The sequence below is a fragment of the Diadema setosum genome, chromosome 21 (genome assembly GCF_964275005.1).
Source record: "Diadema setosum chromosome 21, eeDiaSeto1, whole genome shotgun sequence".
Lineage (NCBI taxonomy): Eukaryota > Metazoa > Echinodermata > Echinoidea > Diadematoida > Diadematidae > Diadema > Diadema setosum.
In genome coordinates, this window is record NC_092705.1 from 7,003,603 (window position 1) to 7,022,756 (window position 19,154).

A 19,154-nucleotide genomic window follows, 5' to 3' on the forward strand; every position below is an offset into this window, starting at 1 on the left:
ACACTTAATTTTAACCGTTTGTAATATAATACAAACATAAAACTGCAGAGGAGCAAATGTATCACCTGGAAAGTTGTATCTGAAACACGCTTGTAGACCTATCTGGAACTCTGCCCTCGTCTCGGCGAAGATGAGAATGTTTTGTCTGGGCTGGAGACCGAGGCTCATCAGGCCCTTGCCAAAGTTGTCCACGTCGCTGAAGAACTCTGCATACGTTCTCCATTGATAGTCCCCCATGATCAACTAGAGACGGTGCAGGAAAGGGGGAGGGGAGGAGGAAGAAAAAATGAAAACATATTTCAGATTTAAAATTGATATTAATTCATATGTACCTTGTGAGTAGTACAAGGAAATGATACCAACTGGGCTGCCACCCTTCCCACATTAACCCATTTGAAGACTAGTCTTGAGTACACTCACCCAGGTGTCTATGGGAAACGCACATTACAACAAATATCAGGACGGTTCCACCTAGAACAATCAGGGAAACATTTGTATGTTACAAGCATCTTCATCTATGCAATACTCTTTCCGAAGTCATTGAAGTATTATATTCCTTTGTCAGGACATGACGAGATATGCATACTGTAGTTTTCAGTGAGTCTTCTGCAGAATTAGTGAGACTAAAGGGGACACAGTTTCACTGTACATCCAAAATTTTGAATTAAAGTCAATTCATGTGCACCTTGCATGTAGCATAACAACTGATAATCAGCAATCTCAGAAAACCTTCACTAATGCGAAACCAATTTGATACTCACAAGCACATAAAACCTTCCCCAACACAAAAATGATCATGTTAAGTATGTCATAAACTCATTGTATTGGATTTTACAACCTCCATCTTTCGAAATAATACACAGTTGTACAGTGCTCTTCACTTACAAGCCTACAGATCAAAGGTGTTGTTTGTTTTGGCAACAAAACTCATATATATATACAAAAACATCACACTTCTTGACTATGTTGGATACATGTAAAGATATATTTCAAAAAAGATAATCCTTTATCGGCAACAATTTCTTGGGTAGAGCTCAAAAGCGAAAATGTAGCAGACATAACCTTGCATCATTTGTCCACAAACAGGTCTGTGTGTCGTCAATAATAGGGGAGCAATGAACATGAACAGAGGATAAAACATGTCTCCTGCCACTACTGCATAGTCTCTTGGGGTGTGTACAGTATGTGATGCATACCACTATGAAGTTTATAGTCATAACCTTGTGGCACTGTCTACATTATTTTTTTTAAGGGGGGGGGGGGAGGGGCAACAATAAGCTCTCATGTACATGTACTGTATACATCATAAGAAATACACATCGCTGGTGGCTTCAAGTACATGAGAATCACTCTGCTCAGAAAGATAGTAACTTGTCCAAATGAAGTCTTTGAGTCATCTTCACGCACACTGCAAACTGTACTTTGCTCTCAACAGTCTGACATGCTTTTGTTTCATATTTGTGTTGATAAATTAACACCCCTTACTCTATGATACCTGGCATAAACTGGTTCTTACAAACATGTGTCATATCCATAATACAAAACTACAAACCCTATGAGACAACTTAGTCCCGGCAAGTGTTACCAGCAGGTATTTGTGCTCCATAACCCTCTGAGTTGACATGCAGTATGCAATGGCACAGTGCCACAATTCTAACCTTACAAATATGACATTTCAATGCCACTACATTGCAGACACATATAGATGAAGAAGACTAAAGCAGGTGGCATTTGAGCGATAGAAACTCAAATTCTGAGAATCTCAGATCACAACTTTCAATAAGCAACTGCACACACCAGGGAGGAACATGCGAGAATAATGTGACACAGGGAAACGGCAAAATGTGCCACTTATTACGATACAGCTTAAAGATATCTAAAAAGGACACCATTATCTATTGGTATCAATGACAAATATTGGCCCTGAAAATCCTCTTATGGGTTTATGCACACACAACCACCGTAATTCAATGCTGCTACTGACATATTTCAGGTAACAAGTTTAGATGCACAACTGAAAAGATAGCTGGGCCATTACATATCCTCAAAAGAATAAAATATCAAGTACCTTTTTGAAGACTTTGCCATTTGGCTGCACCTCATCCTCCTCGGAGAGAATCTGACGCGTTCCTATCGCCTCCAGGTCACTGTACTCTTGGCAGTTCCTCTCAAAGTCCTCCGCTAGGGTCGTGCAGTCCTCGCGCCGCCGGATCTTGAGCCCGTTGGACCCGATGATGCGCCAAGCCTTGCGGCTGTCGCCGTCTATCGGTAGCGCCTTGAGCCGGTTCTGATACTGCCACGCGCTGTAGGTGGCGATCTGCCACGGGATGTACGTGGCCATGTCGTAGACCCAGGCTATGGCCTGGATTGCACGTATGATGAGCGAGACGTGGAACGGCTCGCTTTCCCCATTTTCTGCCATTTTGCAGTGTGAAATGTCTCTCTCTCTCTCTCTACGGGCAGATCAACTTTTTGTTTCTTGGAGTCTCAACAGCAGACAATTTGACAACTTGTACCGTAGTGAGGTTACCTGTGCCAAGAAAAGGAAAGCAGAAAGCATTCACCATATTAAAAAGTGGATGGTAACCATGAACAAAGCCATTGTATTGATATGATCACAGAAGTATAGAGGGTAAAGAAAACCATTCGTCAATCATCATTTTCACTTCACTTCACCAAGAGACTCACACCCTGGAATTCTGTCATTACCACTGGCAATTATTGGTACACTGTATAACAGGTCAATAGTATTGATTATTGTGGTCTACCAGAGGTGGTTGACATGCATGTACAGTACAACGTAATCATCTAGCCGAATGCCAGGGTGATCCTATTGGGCAAGAATGATGATCTCAGCAGAAGGAAACAAGCCTGTTCCACGGAGGAAATGTTGATTATTAGAAGCACCGTTCAACAATGTGTCAAGTTAAAAAAAAAAAAAAAAATCTGAGCCACATGGTCCTATGCTACCAGCCTCAGATACTGAATTCACAAATAGCAATCTATCAAAAGAAGAATTGCTGCTGGAAAATCACCGCTAAATGCTTAAAAACAATGAAAATTTGTGACTAACTGATGGTACCAGAATTAAAGTTTTCCTGCATGTAATAAGAAAAGTCCTGTTTGGAAACAGTTGGTAGTACATGTACAGTAACATTGTTGATAGATTTCTTGAAAGAACTGGCACATCTTTCAAAATTTCTTTACACTTGAGTGTTTCTTCATCTACAGTTCTTCCCTTGTACTTCTCTTGCTACAGAGCTGTATCTTAGAGCAAATGTTTGCTTAGCTTTTGAAGACACAGTGTTTTGTTTACACAGAATCCTACACTCAACAAGATATCGAAAGAATGTTTCCTATCTGATGCATTGTAGTCTACATCTTTGAAGGCAAAGCATTCATGTTATGAAGAAACCAATCGACTGTTTCAAATTTTTGGCATCAAAATATTTGATTTCATCCAGACTGTTTTGACCAGATAACCGCATACACACACAAACAGAATTCCTCCTTGCCCTCAATGTTATATGATTACTAAGTGATAAATTACAAATGTAGGGAGCAGTGCACACATTTGGTTATCAAAGTAAGCACAAGAGTGTATAATCTTTTTAAAGACTTGTAAAAAATACATTGTATATAAACAAAAGACTCTAGCTTTTAAATCAAGGGAAAGTGCACTCCCATCAAATGGAAGAAGTTTGAATAAACACAGGTGGCAGAATCACCAAACTATATTAATTTTGTATTACCATTCACTTCCATCAATACCAAGTTTGAATAAAACCCATTGAGTAACAGCCACATTCCGTTGATCTGTACAGAGTGCTGCTTGACTCTGTACAATATGGATCAATGAAGGCAGCACCAGTAAAACCTAGTGTAAACCCATATACACGTTGTATGTCGCTTCCCTCCTCAATTCTCCTCTTTCTAGGCTCTTCTTCTGCCAAGCAACGATCCAGATGAGGACTACATACACATGGTGTTACCGCAAACCTTCAAGCAACACATATTGGTGTTTAAATTTCCCTGTTCATAGCGGACAGGTCTTCACAGTAAATGTGCATATTATTCATCAGACAATGTACTGCAGCTTGAAGAGCGCAAACCAGTAGATCTTCGAAAATTCACCTTTTGCAAATTCACACAAATTAAATCTGTAAAGAAATGTGGTATAACGGTATGTACATGCCTTCCTCGCTGACATAGCCATTAGTTGCAATCTATCAATTCGACATCAAACCTGTCAAATATAATCTAATCTTTCATACCTGAGTGCAGTTTAGCATTCAATAGGCATATACGTTCTTTGAACAGAATGGGACTGGAAGCGCAAATGTGGCAATCCAAGGAGGTATGCTCTCTCATACCTCCTTGGGCAATCCCACTGGGTTAAAATCAGTACATGTTACACCTCAAAGACCTCATGGGAACATTAGCGGAGTGCTGCATCTAGACAGGTGCTTTATGGTACTATAAATACCATAGTCAGAGTTTGATGTAAAGTGGCACTGCAAAGTTCGTGGGCATTAGGGCCATAGGCACTCTTAGTTAAAATTTGCAGCATCAAAATATCTTTAAAAAAGTGACATTTACAGCTGTACGTTAAAGTTGCCCAACAACACTGCAACAAACCACCTAAAACATGGCAGAAAAACCACACTAGGGTGTGATATTTTTCTACCTTAGCAAGAAGTTTGCTGTGACTATTTACCTTGAGAATGTTTGTCACAGAGAAATCTTTGCTTTTGTCACAGGACTTCATTCCTTCACCATTTGGGCTAACTCCAAATGTGCAGCTCACAGGCCAGGTTATTGTTGACATATCACAGTTGCAAGTTGTAGCTGCACTTCACAGACTGCCAAATCAATCTGCTAATGTTGGGACACTTCTCAATGGAAATGGGAATATTTTGCTAAATCATTCAATCCCCCCCCCCCCCCTTCCTATCATCACCTCTGTCATAGTGGTTCCGGAGTTTTTTCGCAAGAAACTTCCCCACACCTCAGTCATATCCTGTTTCATTTGGTCTCCTAAATCTGTCCCCCATTGGGAGAGAGCTGTAGTAAAGATAAACTTGAAAGTCACCTTGTGCTATGTACAGCTGTACGACCTACCAGCTATGCGCATCTGACCCAACTGGTCAATTTAATCCCTTACATCCCCCCACCCCCTATTGGTTGTACCGGCACATGATGAACAACTGCGTTAACAATGCCTGCTAAACAATGCTGTATTTGCAACTTGCACACAATCATTGTCTACATTTGAAATGGCACCAGCCTACTTTCCCCGCTGCCTGAATAAATAACGGTGATGGAGAGCTCAAAATTGTACCACTAATTAGCATGTCCAGGAAGGCATACGTCTACCTGGATTGTAATTGTGTGGAAAACCATAAAGGAGCCAACAATGAATAGTGCAGCTGGAACTGTAACATTTCAAAGGACTCGTCAAGCATGAACTCCTTTAAAGAATGTAATCAATTCGAAAAGTTGTTGGGGTCATAGAAGAACAAAGGTATTTCGATAAAGTGTGTACAGTTCAGAAGGCCACGTAAACAATGTGCATATTGATGTTCAAAGCTTTCATAAACATACACTTGTACAAACTGGACACACTCGCTGCTCCCTGCAGACAACGCTGAAGCAAGTCAAGTGAAACACTTATTGTTTTGATATCTTAGGTCGCCAATTAGCACAGGATGCACAGAAAGCATAAAATCTTTCAAACACAGCACGAAGAGTCAGTTGGTAGAATGGTACTGATCACTCACATGGTTAAGTGTATGTACACACCCACTCCATCCATGCCTTGGTATTTGTAATGTACAATGTATGCTCCCATTTTCTAAATTTAGTTTCTCTTGGACGACATACATGTACCGGTAAATGCATGACTGGGTGCCATACATACATAAATGCAAAATCTCCAGCTGACAAAATGACACTGAATTGCAAATCGGGACTTACTGACAATTTGGCGAGTGGTTGAATTTGTGACTTGGGTACAGTAGTGAACAGAGAAATGTGCATACCCACACTCCACATTCATGTCTGGATCAGAGTTAATATTATTATGCTATAATTCACAAAGAGCATCTGACTCACGAAAATTAAGAAAAAAGTTAAATACATGGCATATGGTATACAGAAGCTGCTCGTTCTCCCCTCTCACATTCTTGACAGTCACAGAGCTATGGTGGCCCTGAAGTACGCTCGACAACAGGTCATGTGCGCCGTGAATTTTGCAACCAGGTCGCGAAATTTGCGATGTGGGACGCCAAGTTTGTGACTCGGGAGGCGAATTTCATGACCTGGGACATGAACTTGGCGACCGGGGACGCAAAATTCACGTCCTGTGGTCGTAAACTTCGCGACTTTAGGAAGTTCGCGATTTTCACGACCCAAAGTTGCAAACTTCGTGACCCAAAGTCGCCAAATTCGTGTCCCCGGTCGCCAAGTTCATGTCCCTGGTTGCCAAGTTTGTTTCCCGGGTCACAAAATTTGCGTCCCGGGTCACGAACTTGGCGTCCCAAATCACGAATTTCATGACCTGGTCGCAAAATTCACAGCGCACATGACCTGTCGTCGAGCGTACTTCAGGGCCACCATACAGAGCAAAAGCTGCAGTGCTGTGCATGAGTGTGGGGCATCAATGCGAATAGGGCTGCTGATGTGGGAACAGCCTTGTGCAAGACAGCATTATCAGACCCACATAGGATGGGAAGAAAATCCCATCCCAAGTGACTCACTGTACACACATCACACCAACTGTTTGCAGGATTCTGAAGCACCTAAGAAGAATCAAGGGCGCAATGCTCATACTAGGAATGTGCGACTATTTAGGGAAACCCTCTTTCGTAGGAATACAGTGAAGGAAACCGACTTTCTTGTGTATTTTTTAAAATAACTCTTCAGATAACGGTTAGATACTGTGGACAGGAAGTAGGGGCCACAGCATACAATTATATGACTTTTAAAGGGGTGGCAGCTAGGTTTTGTCCTGGAGACCCAATAGCATAGAGATTCATGGGTCGCCCAACTTATTCGCTGCTTACCGAGGTACATTAAAAAACCACAAATAGCACCACTTAGCGAATGTGTGTATCAAAGCGTACACTCAACTTGAACGATTGACTCAAATCAAGATTTTATAGCTGTGTGTGCACTTACACAGAAATCAGTGATAAAGCTATAAAAAATTCCTTTCAGGGATTCTCAAATATATCCAAGCTGGACCAACCCTCCCACTCCATGGCATCCTCACGCTACCAGGTCTTTAAAGGTAGAATACTGGGTATACACAAAGAATAAAGGCAAACATCAGGAATACATCTGGAAGTACGAGGAGTAAATAAAAAGAGGTACAAGCATTTAGTTTCCTTGAGGCAGCTCATCACCAGGGAAGGATCAATGTGTGCTTGTATTAGTAGAAGATGCAATTGGATGTTTTAATTAATTGTATAATAAGTTATGTTCAGACAGTAGTCCTTAACCTCGAGAATGAGCTCTATGGGGTGCCAATTGTTGCACTGTTGATTTCGTTATGAAATTAGTCATTTTGTTTGACAAAATGGAAAGCCTGATTTTGTAATGAAATAGACCATGCGACACTTGGCACCCCATAGAGGTTATCCTCGAATTTAGCTTTAAAATGTTCGAAGTTGAGGATCACCTTCTGAAAGTAACTATTGTGTTTTTGAGGGTGTTTGTGTGAGTGTGTGTGTGTGTGTGTGTGTGTGTGCATCTGTCTGTCTGTCTGTCTGGCAACAGTGCAGAGACCTCTGATGCCACAATGCAGTCATATCTGCTGTCAGTGACCCGAGGTTTTCGTGTTTGAATTAAAATCAAACCATACCAAGCCACGATTACCAGATTGTTTGTGTGGTCTACATTCTCCAAAACATAGCCAAGGTCCCTGATCAGACCTACATTTGTATTTTCTAGGACACTTGTGCGTGAAGGTACAGTACAAAGACATGCCACGACAGTACACACAAATAATAAATTGCCGAACTGAAAGTCACATTCAGAGGTGTGTTGAAATGATGGTAGTTTCACCCACACACTCACTTCCATATTAAAGTACTTTTGTGGTCCTTTCAATTTCTTATCTAGCCAGCATGCAATGACAGTAAACTCCATTTACGGCTGCTCGTAACTCTTCTTCCTACATAATTCTGTGGTAAATTCTTGAGCTCACAATACAAATTGCATGATATTAAAGTTTGGGTGGTTGATCTGGAATAAGGGCCAGCACAATTGTGGCAGTACTCAACAATGAAAGAGCACTCAGTGACGATAATCATATGTTATGCTCAATTTGAAGTGGAATTCCGACTTAATACCCTTCATTGGCAATCCGCCAGGAGAGAGAATGGCACCAAAAAAGGGCATGCAACTGTTAATGTTAACTTCTTTTTTGGAAAAAAAAAGAACTCTTCACACAAAGCCAAATAACTTGTTATATCCAGTTGGACAACTTTGTAACCAACTATTAGCTCTCTGTAATGTATTTGTATTTTGACATACAATATTTCATTTTTCCATTCATTGTCCTGTGTCATGGGAACACCCATTTACTCTGCTCAACTTTGGGAATTTGTAACAAACGGGAAGTGAGATACTCACATGCACTTAACTAGTAACCTACAGTATAACCTTCTCCTCGAGTCCACATTTAAACAACGATATTCATTTCACTGACACAATAGCCAATGCCAATTGGTAGAAACTTCAGTTTTTTGAGAAGATGACTGCACTCTATACACCCTCCCCCCCCCCAAAAAAAAAAATAAATTATCCTGAAAACACCACCAAAACTCTGTTCTTGAAAAACTTGACTTCTGACCTACACGTACATTGTACCTACATGTATATTCAAGCTGTTGAATATTGATTTGTATGATTTCTCTTACAACCCCCTCCACCCCCCATAAGGCAGGAAGGACGCAAGTTTCCTATGACATCCAGTGTGGTTTCAAACTGTCATTGAGCATCATTCATGAGTCAGAGCCCCTTATCCCTGCGAGGCACAAGGGCACAGGGTGGGTATACCCATCTGAATTTGGACAGTCATATGAGAGTCACCTCCAGACGAGGCTCTGCAGGCCTTGTGTGGTGTCGTGAGTATATATCTGACCTTTGTTTGACTTTGACGGTGATACAAGCATCACACTGCATCAGCAAACAATGGGAATCCAGTTTGGCAGGGGGGAAAAAAAATATGCCAGAAAACAAAGAAGGGGATGGGGTGGGTAAGTGCTGGTGCTCCCCGACTAGTCCTTCATAAATTTGAATAGTACACAGCAAGCAAGAAATGATCAGTCAAAACAAATATGCACATCCTTGAGTTTGCGCAAATCTGGACAGGTCGCAATGTCAAGTATGAGGTCCAGTACAAGAGCACAGGGCCAGACAATGAGACTTAGTGGGTGTAGTAGTATCACCCCTAGCAATAGTGTATGTACACTGTACCTTTGGGGGTACTGTCACAGACAATGGCCTAGATGGAAACGTCACAGAGACTCTCTGAAGATGAATTTGCCTACATTGTGGGCTGCATGTGCAAGCACGATGTACAGAAAGCGCAGCACTTCTTCCTCAGTCTGCATGGTCCCTATGCAAACTGAAAAATCCATTTTCGCCAGTTAGCACTTGTACCGTTGTACCTTGGACCATAGCGATCATAGCGATCATGTGCCAGTGCTACCAACGAGCATACACATTCAGAGACTCCAACCCAAAGCACCTTCTGATCTGGAGATTCTCCCGCCGGAAACCCCTAGCAAACGGGAGACTCCAACTTGATGTGTGCGAAGCGCGAAGTTCCTAGGGTTCGAGATGCTCTCTTGTGCTATCTAAGGCTTATTTTTTCAACATACGATAGAAATAAGTAAGAAATCCCTTCCAACGGGAGACAAAGAGCCAGGGCGGGAGAAATTAAATCTCAAACGGGAGAACGGGAGATTTTGCAAAAATGGGTTTTCAGCGGGAGATCTCCCGTCGAAAACGGGAGAGTTGGAGTCTCTGCACATTCTCTGACAAGGTGTGCTTTTCTTACTGCATGCATGGGGGGTATCTACACACTTGCAAGCACTGGTGAAGAAATCATGAGAGTCATATGCTGATATTCTGTTCATGTGTTTACTTGGAAACCTGCAGCAAGTGATCAATGGGAAAGTTCACAATGTGACATTGAAAACCAAACAAACCATGTGTATTTGGATTCAAGGTAATCCCAGTAGCGGAGGGAAAACATGCTTTTTTGCACGTAGGAAAAAAGGTCATAAACCCAAACCTCTCATGTTGACACTTCACAAAAGAAGAGTTTTGTACATCATCCAAGGCATTACTACAATATGTCTGTGTGTATTCTAGGCAATTTTATTTCTGAAAATATAAATATTACAGGAAAAATCCTTGAGGAACCAGAAAAAGTTGTTACTCTTCTCTACCTACAGACAGTTCTGGCATGATCTTTTACAATGTAGAGTGTGTTACGTGTACATTGTACAGTTCAACCTCGATTATCCGGCCATGTCGGGACCGGCGCTCATCCGGATAAGCGAATTGGCCGGATATGGCAGACGCAATGTTAATGTATATGGCTGCTGTCCAAGCTGCCGTCCCAGTGCAATGGCAGCTAGGCAGGTAGCGTACCCCGCAACGGTGGTATAATCTATGCTAGCCTGCGCAAAATTGTAGTCCCTTCTTCACAAACATAAAGTATATCTTTATGTGAAAATCATAGATGTTTTACCTCATTAGATATTGAGAAACCTATCATGCACATCTTATGAACTTAGTGAAATAGATCCATGAAAGTCACTGTTTTTTCTCGATTTTTGGAAGGAAAAAAAGTCCTTCACTGCATGAACGCGTCCGGATAATAGAGATTTCTGGATAAAAGGAGGCCGGATAATCGAGGCTGAACTGTATGTCTACAGTAAAGAGCCTCCTATACATTATGTGCATACACTTCTTCATAAAGCCACCTTTTTTTGTGTGTCTTTCAAGAGAAATTTAATCTCAAATGCTCCCATGATATTGTAGACATTGGTTGAGAGGTCACCAGAAAGCAAATCACCAAAAAGGATTCATGGTTAGTCAATCTACATAACAAGACAATGACCTCTCACAAGGTGAAACAAACGGAAGCAACTTCATTACATGTATCTAAGCAGTAGAAAAGTACATTCTGCACATCAATTGGTAATTGGAATGATCAATTTTGACAGGTATAAGAGGCTGAATGATCTACGTGTATACTACGCTATGAAGCATGAAGTGGAATGTGTTGGATATTGGCCAGAAAGTAATAGACACTCAACAGGAATCTTAAAGAGACTGAGACACTGGGCTTTAGCACATACATTTGTAATAATGTACCTCTTCCAAGAGCAGGTTCACTATGCCTTCATACATGTACAGTAAAACTGTAGCTTAATACCCCCCCATGATTTCCCCATCCCCCCCCCCCTTTCCCCATAACATCAATGACATTAAATTCTTGGCAGAAACCACACCCCTTCCCTCATGAACACGGTACAGTATTCATCGCATAATCGGGCATCTGATAATCGGGAACCTCGCTTAAATGACATACGCTTCCCAGAAACATTTCCAATGCATGTTATTTTCACTGGCTAATCGGGCGGGGACCTCCGATAAACGGGACAATTTTTCTTCAAGCGATCTTTGATTTTGCTGATATTTTACACAAAAAATCTACCAAAATACCACAACAATATTTCAAAGATTCCCTATCAGTTGTCGTTTACATTGAACTTACAAAGCAAGCTTCGGACTGGTGTGTTGAAACCGCCGTCCATCCAGTACACGTACATGCATAGCCACGAAAGCGCCGTGTATAAGCATCCATGCCATTGTGAAACACATGCTTTCGCGAACATTCTTCTCCCCTACATACATGTAAGCAAAGCCATGTGCTCGCTTGCAATTCCTACTTAGAGAGTTGACAGAAGAACCCGGTTGCGATTTCTCTACAGTACATCATTGCGAGAATGATCGCAAAATCGGGCACCCCGCTTTAGAAGGGGCCGTGTTTGCTACTCCCAACCTGTCCCGATTATGCGATGAATACTGTACTACATTGTACATGCACACTCACATGAAATGCATACCACTTCTCCTGCATGGAAAACTACATTTATCTGAAGAGCAAACATCTTATTTACAAGTAGTATGCTGCTTTAGCACTAAGAATTATGATGGCAATAGCAATGCCAAAATCTAATAGACCTTATGCATATGACGTCACACGGTCTTACCAACTGAAGGGCGCCCTCCCTTAGAGGGCAAGCGATGCGTTGCTCGAGCGTGCTTTTACAAGCGAGGCAATGGGCATTTACACACAACATCGGTGTTTCTTTTACTGTCATTTCTATTGCATGTAATCTACTGCCCTAGATCGGGAAATTCAAGCTTGTATAGCAAAATCGACATTTGAGGTATGCATTGCACTCACCAGGTTAATGATATATCCAACATTTTGGCACAATTTTCATGAAAAAAGATGCAACTACCAGCGGTCGTAACAGCTCATCAACCTACGAATCCGTTAGCCAATCACATGCGAGGTAGATTTCTATGTGTTTTTTACTAAAACACGTACCTCGCATGTGATTGGCTAATGAAATTCAAAATGGCGACATACATTCAGCGAACGGCGATGTTGCGCTATGGATACAAATTTCTGCGATATAACCTAGGAATTCTCTAGTTACTGTGAGTATTTCGATTGCACAATGTGAGAAAATTACCCAAATATTGCTGCATAATGTGTCATGTCATGTCAAACTTGTTTGATGGTAAAAAAAAAAACCTGCCACTAGCCTGGGGACTGGCGGCGAGTGAGGCGATCGCCGCTAGCGCGCATAGGAAAAGCACATAACTAGCTGCACGCCTCTGCGATGTCAAGGACTTCGCTTGCCCTCTAAGATGGCGTCGCGAGAGGTTGTCAAGCGAGTGATGACGTCAATGCATAAGGTCTATTCCGCTTGCAAAATTCATAGAATTCTGATCACACAATCATTCATACATACAGGTACACAATAGTGCTTGATGTATTCAGGAGAAGTGTGCTATCATACAGTACCTACTGTCCTGCTGACACAGACCATTACGTGATCACCACTTTCACAAAACACTGAACACCTACAACTTAATATGCATGAATCTCAGTTGCCATGCAATATAGCAACAGTCCAGGCAGAATGACACCATGCGCTTAACACAATGCAGGGATCGAAATCCTGTCTTCTTAACACACTGTTGCCTAAAAAATGAAACCAACATTACTCTCGGTGACAAGAAATCTTATTATTTCCAGTATGACTCTGTCCTTGCTTGATATGGTACTGTACAGAGAAATGTTGGCCGGCGGTATGAAATTTTCACAAAGTGGAGTTAACAGCCTTTTTCGAGGCATAAAATTTTTGTGAACTGCCACTGGCATTCAATGCATACATGATGTAGTGCAGACAAGAACTTTCTCATGCACATTAATTCCGCGAATCTTGGCTCTCACAAAATTAATGAAATTAAAATGCACGCAATTTTTCTGGTTTTACAGTTAGTATTTAATTCTGTAACTCAATTGCAAATTCTGCATCTGAAAAGTAGCATGATCAATGTTATCCACCACAAATCCATGCTCAACACATCGGAATTGTCAATACAGCACATTTGGAATAACTGCACATGTCAAAATCCAACAGCAATACTATTTTGCTACAAAACAAAGTTGGCTATGCTCTTTGTCAATTTTATTTTCTGCACTTTGTGTTGAGTTGGGTCGCTCATGAACACGGCTAGGTTACCATGGAAACCTACCCAGAGAAGGCTTTTCGGTTTGTGTTTTTTATTAGGGATTATTGTTATTAGGGTTATGAGGGAGTATTTCCAATTCACGATTTTGAAATCCTCAGTGTCTATGACTTTCACTTGAAGTTCCTTTAGTGTCCGGTCGCAAAATGTACTTTTTCACATGTCCTATGATAAAAGCTTTTCTTTTTTTAAAATTTGCTTTAACAAATTGTTCTATATTCAGCATATGCTTCTTTCCCAGTGATAACAATCACTCAGGCCTAACTGCGTTAACTTCAGGTGCTGGTTGGAGTAGGTGCATCCTGCACCTGTGCCATTGTCATAAATTACCAAATGGGTTCAAGAATGTAGCCAATCAGAAGCGCTGAAATGAGTCACTTGTGCGCTCGTGATCTTCTTACTACCACGCACAGCCGCGCAAAAAGTGATGCAACGGAAAGTCATAACAGCACGGCGTGTTACCCTATGGGACAATACAGAGAAAGCATAACTGCTCAGTCACCGACATTAAAATGTCTAACACAAGCAATACGCACTCAATCAGTTGTTACAAGCGTGTCGCATGCTGCTATACATGCTCTCAATCCTGTAAGCAACTTCTAGTTCGGGCAAAGATCCTACACGTACTCCAGGATCTTTGGTTCGGGCCGCTTAGTTAGTAGGCCTACGTATGTGCCATAAGTGCAACGTAAAAATTAAAATGAAGATTAAAATATAAAATGATAAGTCGGTATACTGACTTGTATTCTATGGAGGATCCAGGCTAACTCGGACTCAGGACAACTCAGTCCTATTTCAGACAATTTGCCGCAGTTCATGATTGCCATATTTTATACATTTAAAGCGCACATTCATTTTGTATGCACGCCAAAGAGGTTCTATTCTAGAACCTCTTTGATGCACATGTTATATCAACTCAGTCCCTAACTGTGAACTGCCAGAACGCGAAGCGCTCCCATAGCACAACTGTACAATTCTTCAGGACAACTCAGCCCCGCCGTCAAAGTGAAGCCGAGATGTCCCCGAGTCCAAGTTAACCAGACTCTGATTGGGTAAATGCTGACATTGCGACTCTGGCGAAACTTTTTGGTTAAAATTACCCATTTTCGTCGTCACCCAACAAATATCTTCTTGTTACAGCGTTATTCCACACATTTCTTAGGCATACGTGTATATTTTTTTAGCAAAATTTGACAGTTCTGCAGGACTACAAGAACTGTTTTACCTTAAATGAAATTATGTTTTTGTACCTCAGACCTACATGTATGTGTCCTAACTAATTGTGATCATTCAGATTGGCAATATTGACATTGACTTATAACACAATATATACAACCTGCCGAAAATGAAGATTTATTGCGTTGTCTGCGCACTGTAGGTAATTTTCTTCCAATGAATAACCCTGGCCTAAGTAAAGGCTGAAATGACCCAGAAGGTTATCACTGTATTTCAAAAGACCAGGCTGTTATTAGCTGTGCTGCGGTACACTCAAGGCACCAAGCAGCATGTGACATTGATCTACTAATCAGAGGCACGTGAACTCGCAGAAGCGATCGCTGCACAGTTCTGGAGCACTTTCAGTCATGCATGCCCATTGGCCGAAAGATCGGTCTGTATCTGGTCGTCAGGAATATGTTCCGCAGAGACTGCGTCTGGCTTCTATGGAATCCCCTCCCATACAGACCGAAGGCTATCCTACTGGCTCCCGTATTGATGCTCTGCGGTAACTTTCTCACATTGTACAATTGAAATACTCACAGTCAATAAACTAGGTTAGATTGCCGAAATTTGTATCCATATCGCAACACTGCCGTTCGCTAGCTGTTAGTCACTATTTAAAACATGTACCTTGCATGTGATTCATACGTTGAAGATCTGTTACGATCGTAACGACGGGCTGGGAGTTGTGACTTTTTTCACGAAAATTCTACCAAAATGTTGGATAACTCATTAATCTGGTGAGTTCAATACAGTACATTCTTGGAATGTTGATTTTGCTATACAAATTTAAATTTGCCGATCGAGGGCTGTGAATCAGACGCAATTGAGAAGGGTGAGGTACCTCACTCAATTCTCCATAGAGACAGTGGTTAAGAGCTTCAATACAGCGAGGTATGGGATAACCTTCCGTCTGTCTACGGAGGAGAGCGAGAATGTCAAAAAAATAAAAGACTCCTCCGGATCACGGCCGGACACGGACAGACAGATCTTTCTGTCTAGCATGCGCATAACCTTGCATCATCTATCATCACTCAACCCCAAAGCGGGAAGACAGTCTATTTTGAATTGTGCAGCAATGGTCAGGATTTGCAATTACTGAATAGAAATTGATATTTTGCTCCGTGCTTTTGTGTTGGAAAGCAGAAATTTTCAAAAGTTTTGTAGCTGTGTTCTGATAAAAATGGGCAATGAATTACGGCGACCACGGGCTAACTCTACACAACACAAGCCAAGTTCAGGTGATCTCATTTGAGTTTTTGACATCAGAAAGATGGTCGGTGGGAACAAAAAAAAAGTGGTGGGTACTTGGGTTCCTTCACTCCACACTGCACCGCATGCTGCACTGCCAGATACAGATCTAGACGGCATTATCGCGAAATAGGTCCCCACTCCAGAGCTCCATTCACTGCCATTCATTTCATCATTCATAGCCTGCCCCTGGGACTTCTGAATTCTTTCAACCTCCATAGACTTTGCACATATAGTGGGGACGCACACGCAGAACGAGAGGGGACCGATATCACGATTTGGCCATCTAGACTAGTTTCTTACCCTGTTAAAGTGTTAGATTATGATACTTAAGAAGTCTAACCAAGGAGGTTTTATACATGGAGTTCCAACTGGCTGTAATTATTCAAACAGTGTTGTCAGATTTCTATCGACGTACAAAAGAATTCCACAGGTGCACTTGTGCCTTTGAAGATTGATGTTCCAAGCCGCCGTCTTGCTGAGCAATCTGAAGATTTATTTTGAACGTTATCATAATGTTGGCCATATTTTGCTTATTCATTTATTAAATGAAATGAAATTTCACTTAATAGTAAAGCATGTAAAACAAAAGTCAATTTCGTTCAGAAAATTGCACAAAAGTGTAAATCAGAGCTGTATTATGTAAAAATGTTTAAAACTGTACCATCCTAGAAAGCTGGTTTTATAACTTTTCGACTTAATTTGCCCAAATATGTAATAATCTTCAAGTATAATTCTTTATTGATAGATAAGGTAACTGCGTCAGTAAGCGGCCGTGCAGCCGTTCGCGGCAGGTACAACATACACGGTAATATACAGCTAATCACAGCATTGCACTGTTACATGCACACTAGCAATCAACAAAAACCAACCGATAAAATGGGCACGATCTCTGATGAAAGTGAAATTTTCTCACCTAAATGACAACATATCGCATCCAAAATGAAATTTTCGGTACTTCTTAACATAACAGTTAAGAAACAATGGTCCAAGAAACTGGATTTTTTGTCATTTTCTCGATGTTCATGGATTTTGAAAACATATCCTCACGTAAAATAGAATTTTCCCGAGCCGATGTGGGCCGCCATTTTTTTCGGAAAGTGGATGTTACCATCGAAAAAAATAAGAAAAACACGAGAAAGACATCAACAACACCGCCAGAATTGCGATCTTGTTTGCGGCCAATGCAAGTGCGCACGCTATTTTCACGTGCTTTCGCAATGGGAATTGGCGCTTACGCAATGTTCGCGAGACATGTAAAGGCGTTCAGCTAAAGATCGTGGAGCACGCGTGTATTGCATAGGGATTGTACATCGTGCCGCAAGCAGAAATACTACGTCGCATATCGCCCTTATCGGCGAAAATTGTGCCGGGTTTTGCCCTCGTAAATCATGAAAACTGCGTTGGTCAGTGGTAAATTTCTTTCATGAAAACAATTGCGTTAATGAATAATCTTGTCTATGATATATGAAATGGTTGAAAATAATTTGCCTGATTTGTTTACAAGTTGGAAAAACCCTTAACAATGCTTAAACTGCCGCAAACGGAATATTTTACTCTAGGCCCTATATCAGATTAGAGCCCGCATATGCCCAGTGGAGTAATTTTCATCTTCATTTCAGCATTTTTTCCTCAATTTCTGTTCGCGCATCCTCGTGTCTGTACTACCTACCTTTTACAAGAAGGGATAGCGGAAAGTAATTACCATCACATTGACAAAGACATATCTTCCTTTGAAAGTGGCTGGTGATTATGCGACGAGAAGCGAGTCAATTGTCTTCGTATCGGCGCGACAGATCCTGTTTGGCACATGCTTCAAATATTTTTGAGCGGCGGCTTCGAACATAGAAAGGGAATAACTCTGTTGTTACTCCATCTCCTCAACCTCCTTGGTCTAACGTGGTCGTTAGATCTACCACTACTAGATTCTAGTGTAGTATCCAATTCAGCATCCTCCAACACACACATGCCCGATGTTGGTCACCAGCTGCATATTTATTGCATTGGGGCCACATTGCATTGCAACCATGACGATGTCGTAGGTGAAGCCCCGCATCCGCACGCACACTGATTCACCAGCAGGCCTACCACCACGTCCACGGTATTGTATCCATCAAACACTAAACAGCCATTATCTAAAGGACCAAGGTGTTATAACAGTGAGATTTACGTTAAGCCGCATATTATTTACGAATTAACCACAGTACTTACTGAAAATGGGAAAATTAAATTAGAAACTGTTAGAAAAAGGTGAGATACGATTTGGATCTCGTCCGTTCCGAGTAGAAAAGGTGAAAAGCAATGATAAGTGAAAATGAATAGTTATGTACCGGTACAGAAATGTGTCTCTGCCTTCTATTCAGTCTTGCTCGAATTTCTTGCACCGCCCGGTTGTTTGGTTGGAGATTACTTGTAGCAGTTGCCCAACAGACGTCCCTCACAAATGAGTTAACATGAGTAAATGGATCATCTCAAGTTGATGACTCGTTTGACCACTGCTCGTTGTTCAGCAGATCCTATTTTCGTTTCACCGTTCCCGCACCGTACCCCGTCGTAGATCGTCGCGTTGCTATCTGCGTATGCTTTTAGATTACTACGCTTTGCATGCCTGCTGTTGAAAATGTGTGTGGTATTGACAATACGCATAAAGGCCACGCGATCACATGTGGTATGGGATGCGGTGCGGCAGTTGGCATGCATGTTCGTAGTCATCTTGTGATCGTGCGAGAGAATCACCTCATCGCGTCATAAACAAGAGGGCGTACTCCGTACTACGCCACAATAGATGAATATGCATGATTTCACTCATGGGTACGAGTACTGTATGA

The 19,154-nt window shown here is 41.6% G+C and overlaps 1 protein-coding gene across 1 annotated transcript in view; it reads right to left on the minus strand.

Moving 5' to 3' along the window:
* The window catches only part of LOC140244566 (long-chain-fatty-acid--CoA ligase 4-like), a 53,294-nt gene extending 34,372 nt beyond the window's left edge, over positions 1–18,922 (minus strand). The window contains exons 1-3 of the mRNA XM_072324192.1: positions 18,657–18,922; positions 2,069–2,530; positions 66–243 (exon numbers count right to left, since the gene is read on the minus strand). Coding sequence (XP_072180293.1) covers positions 66–243; positions 2,069–2,422 — 532 coding nt within the window. The 5' untranslated portion in view covers positions 2,423–2,530; positions 18,657–18,922. The remainder of the gene's footprint in view (positions 1–65; positions 244–2,068; positions 2,531–18,656) is intronic.
* Between the last annotated feature and the right edge of the window lie 232 nt (positions 18,923–19,154).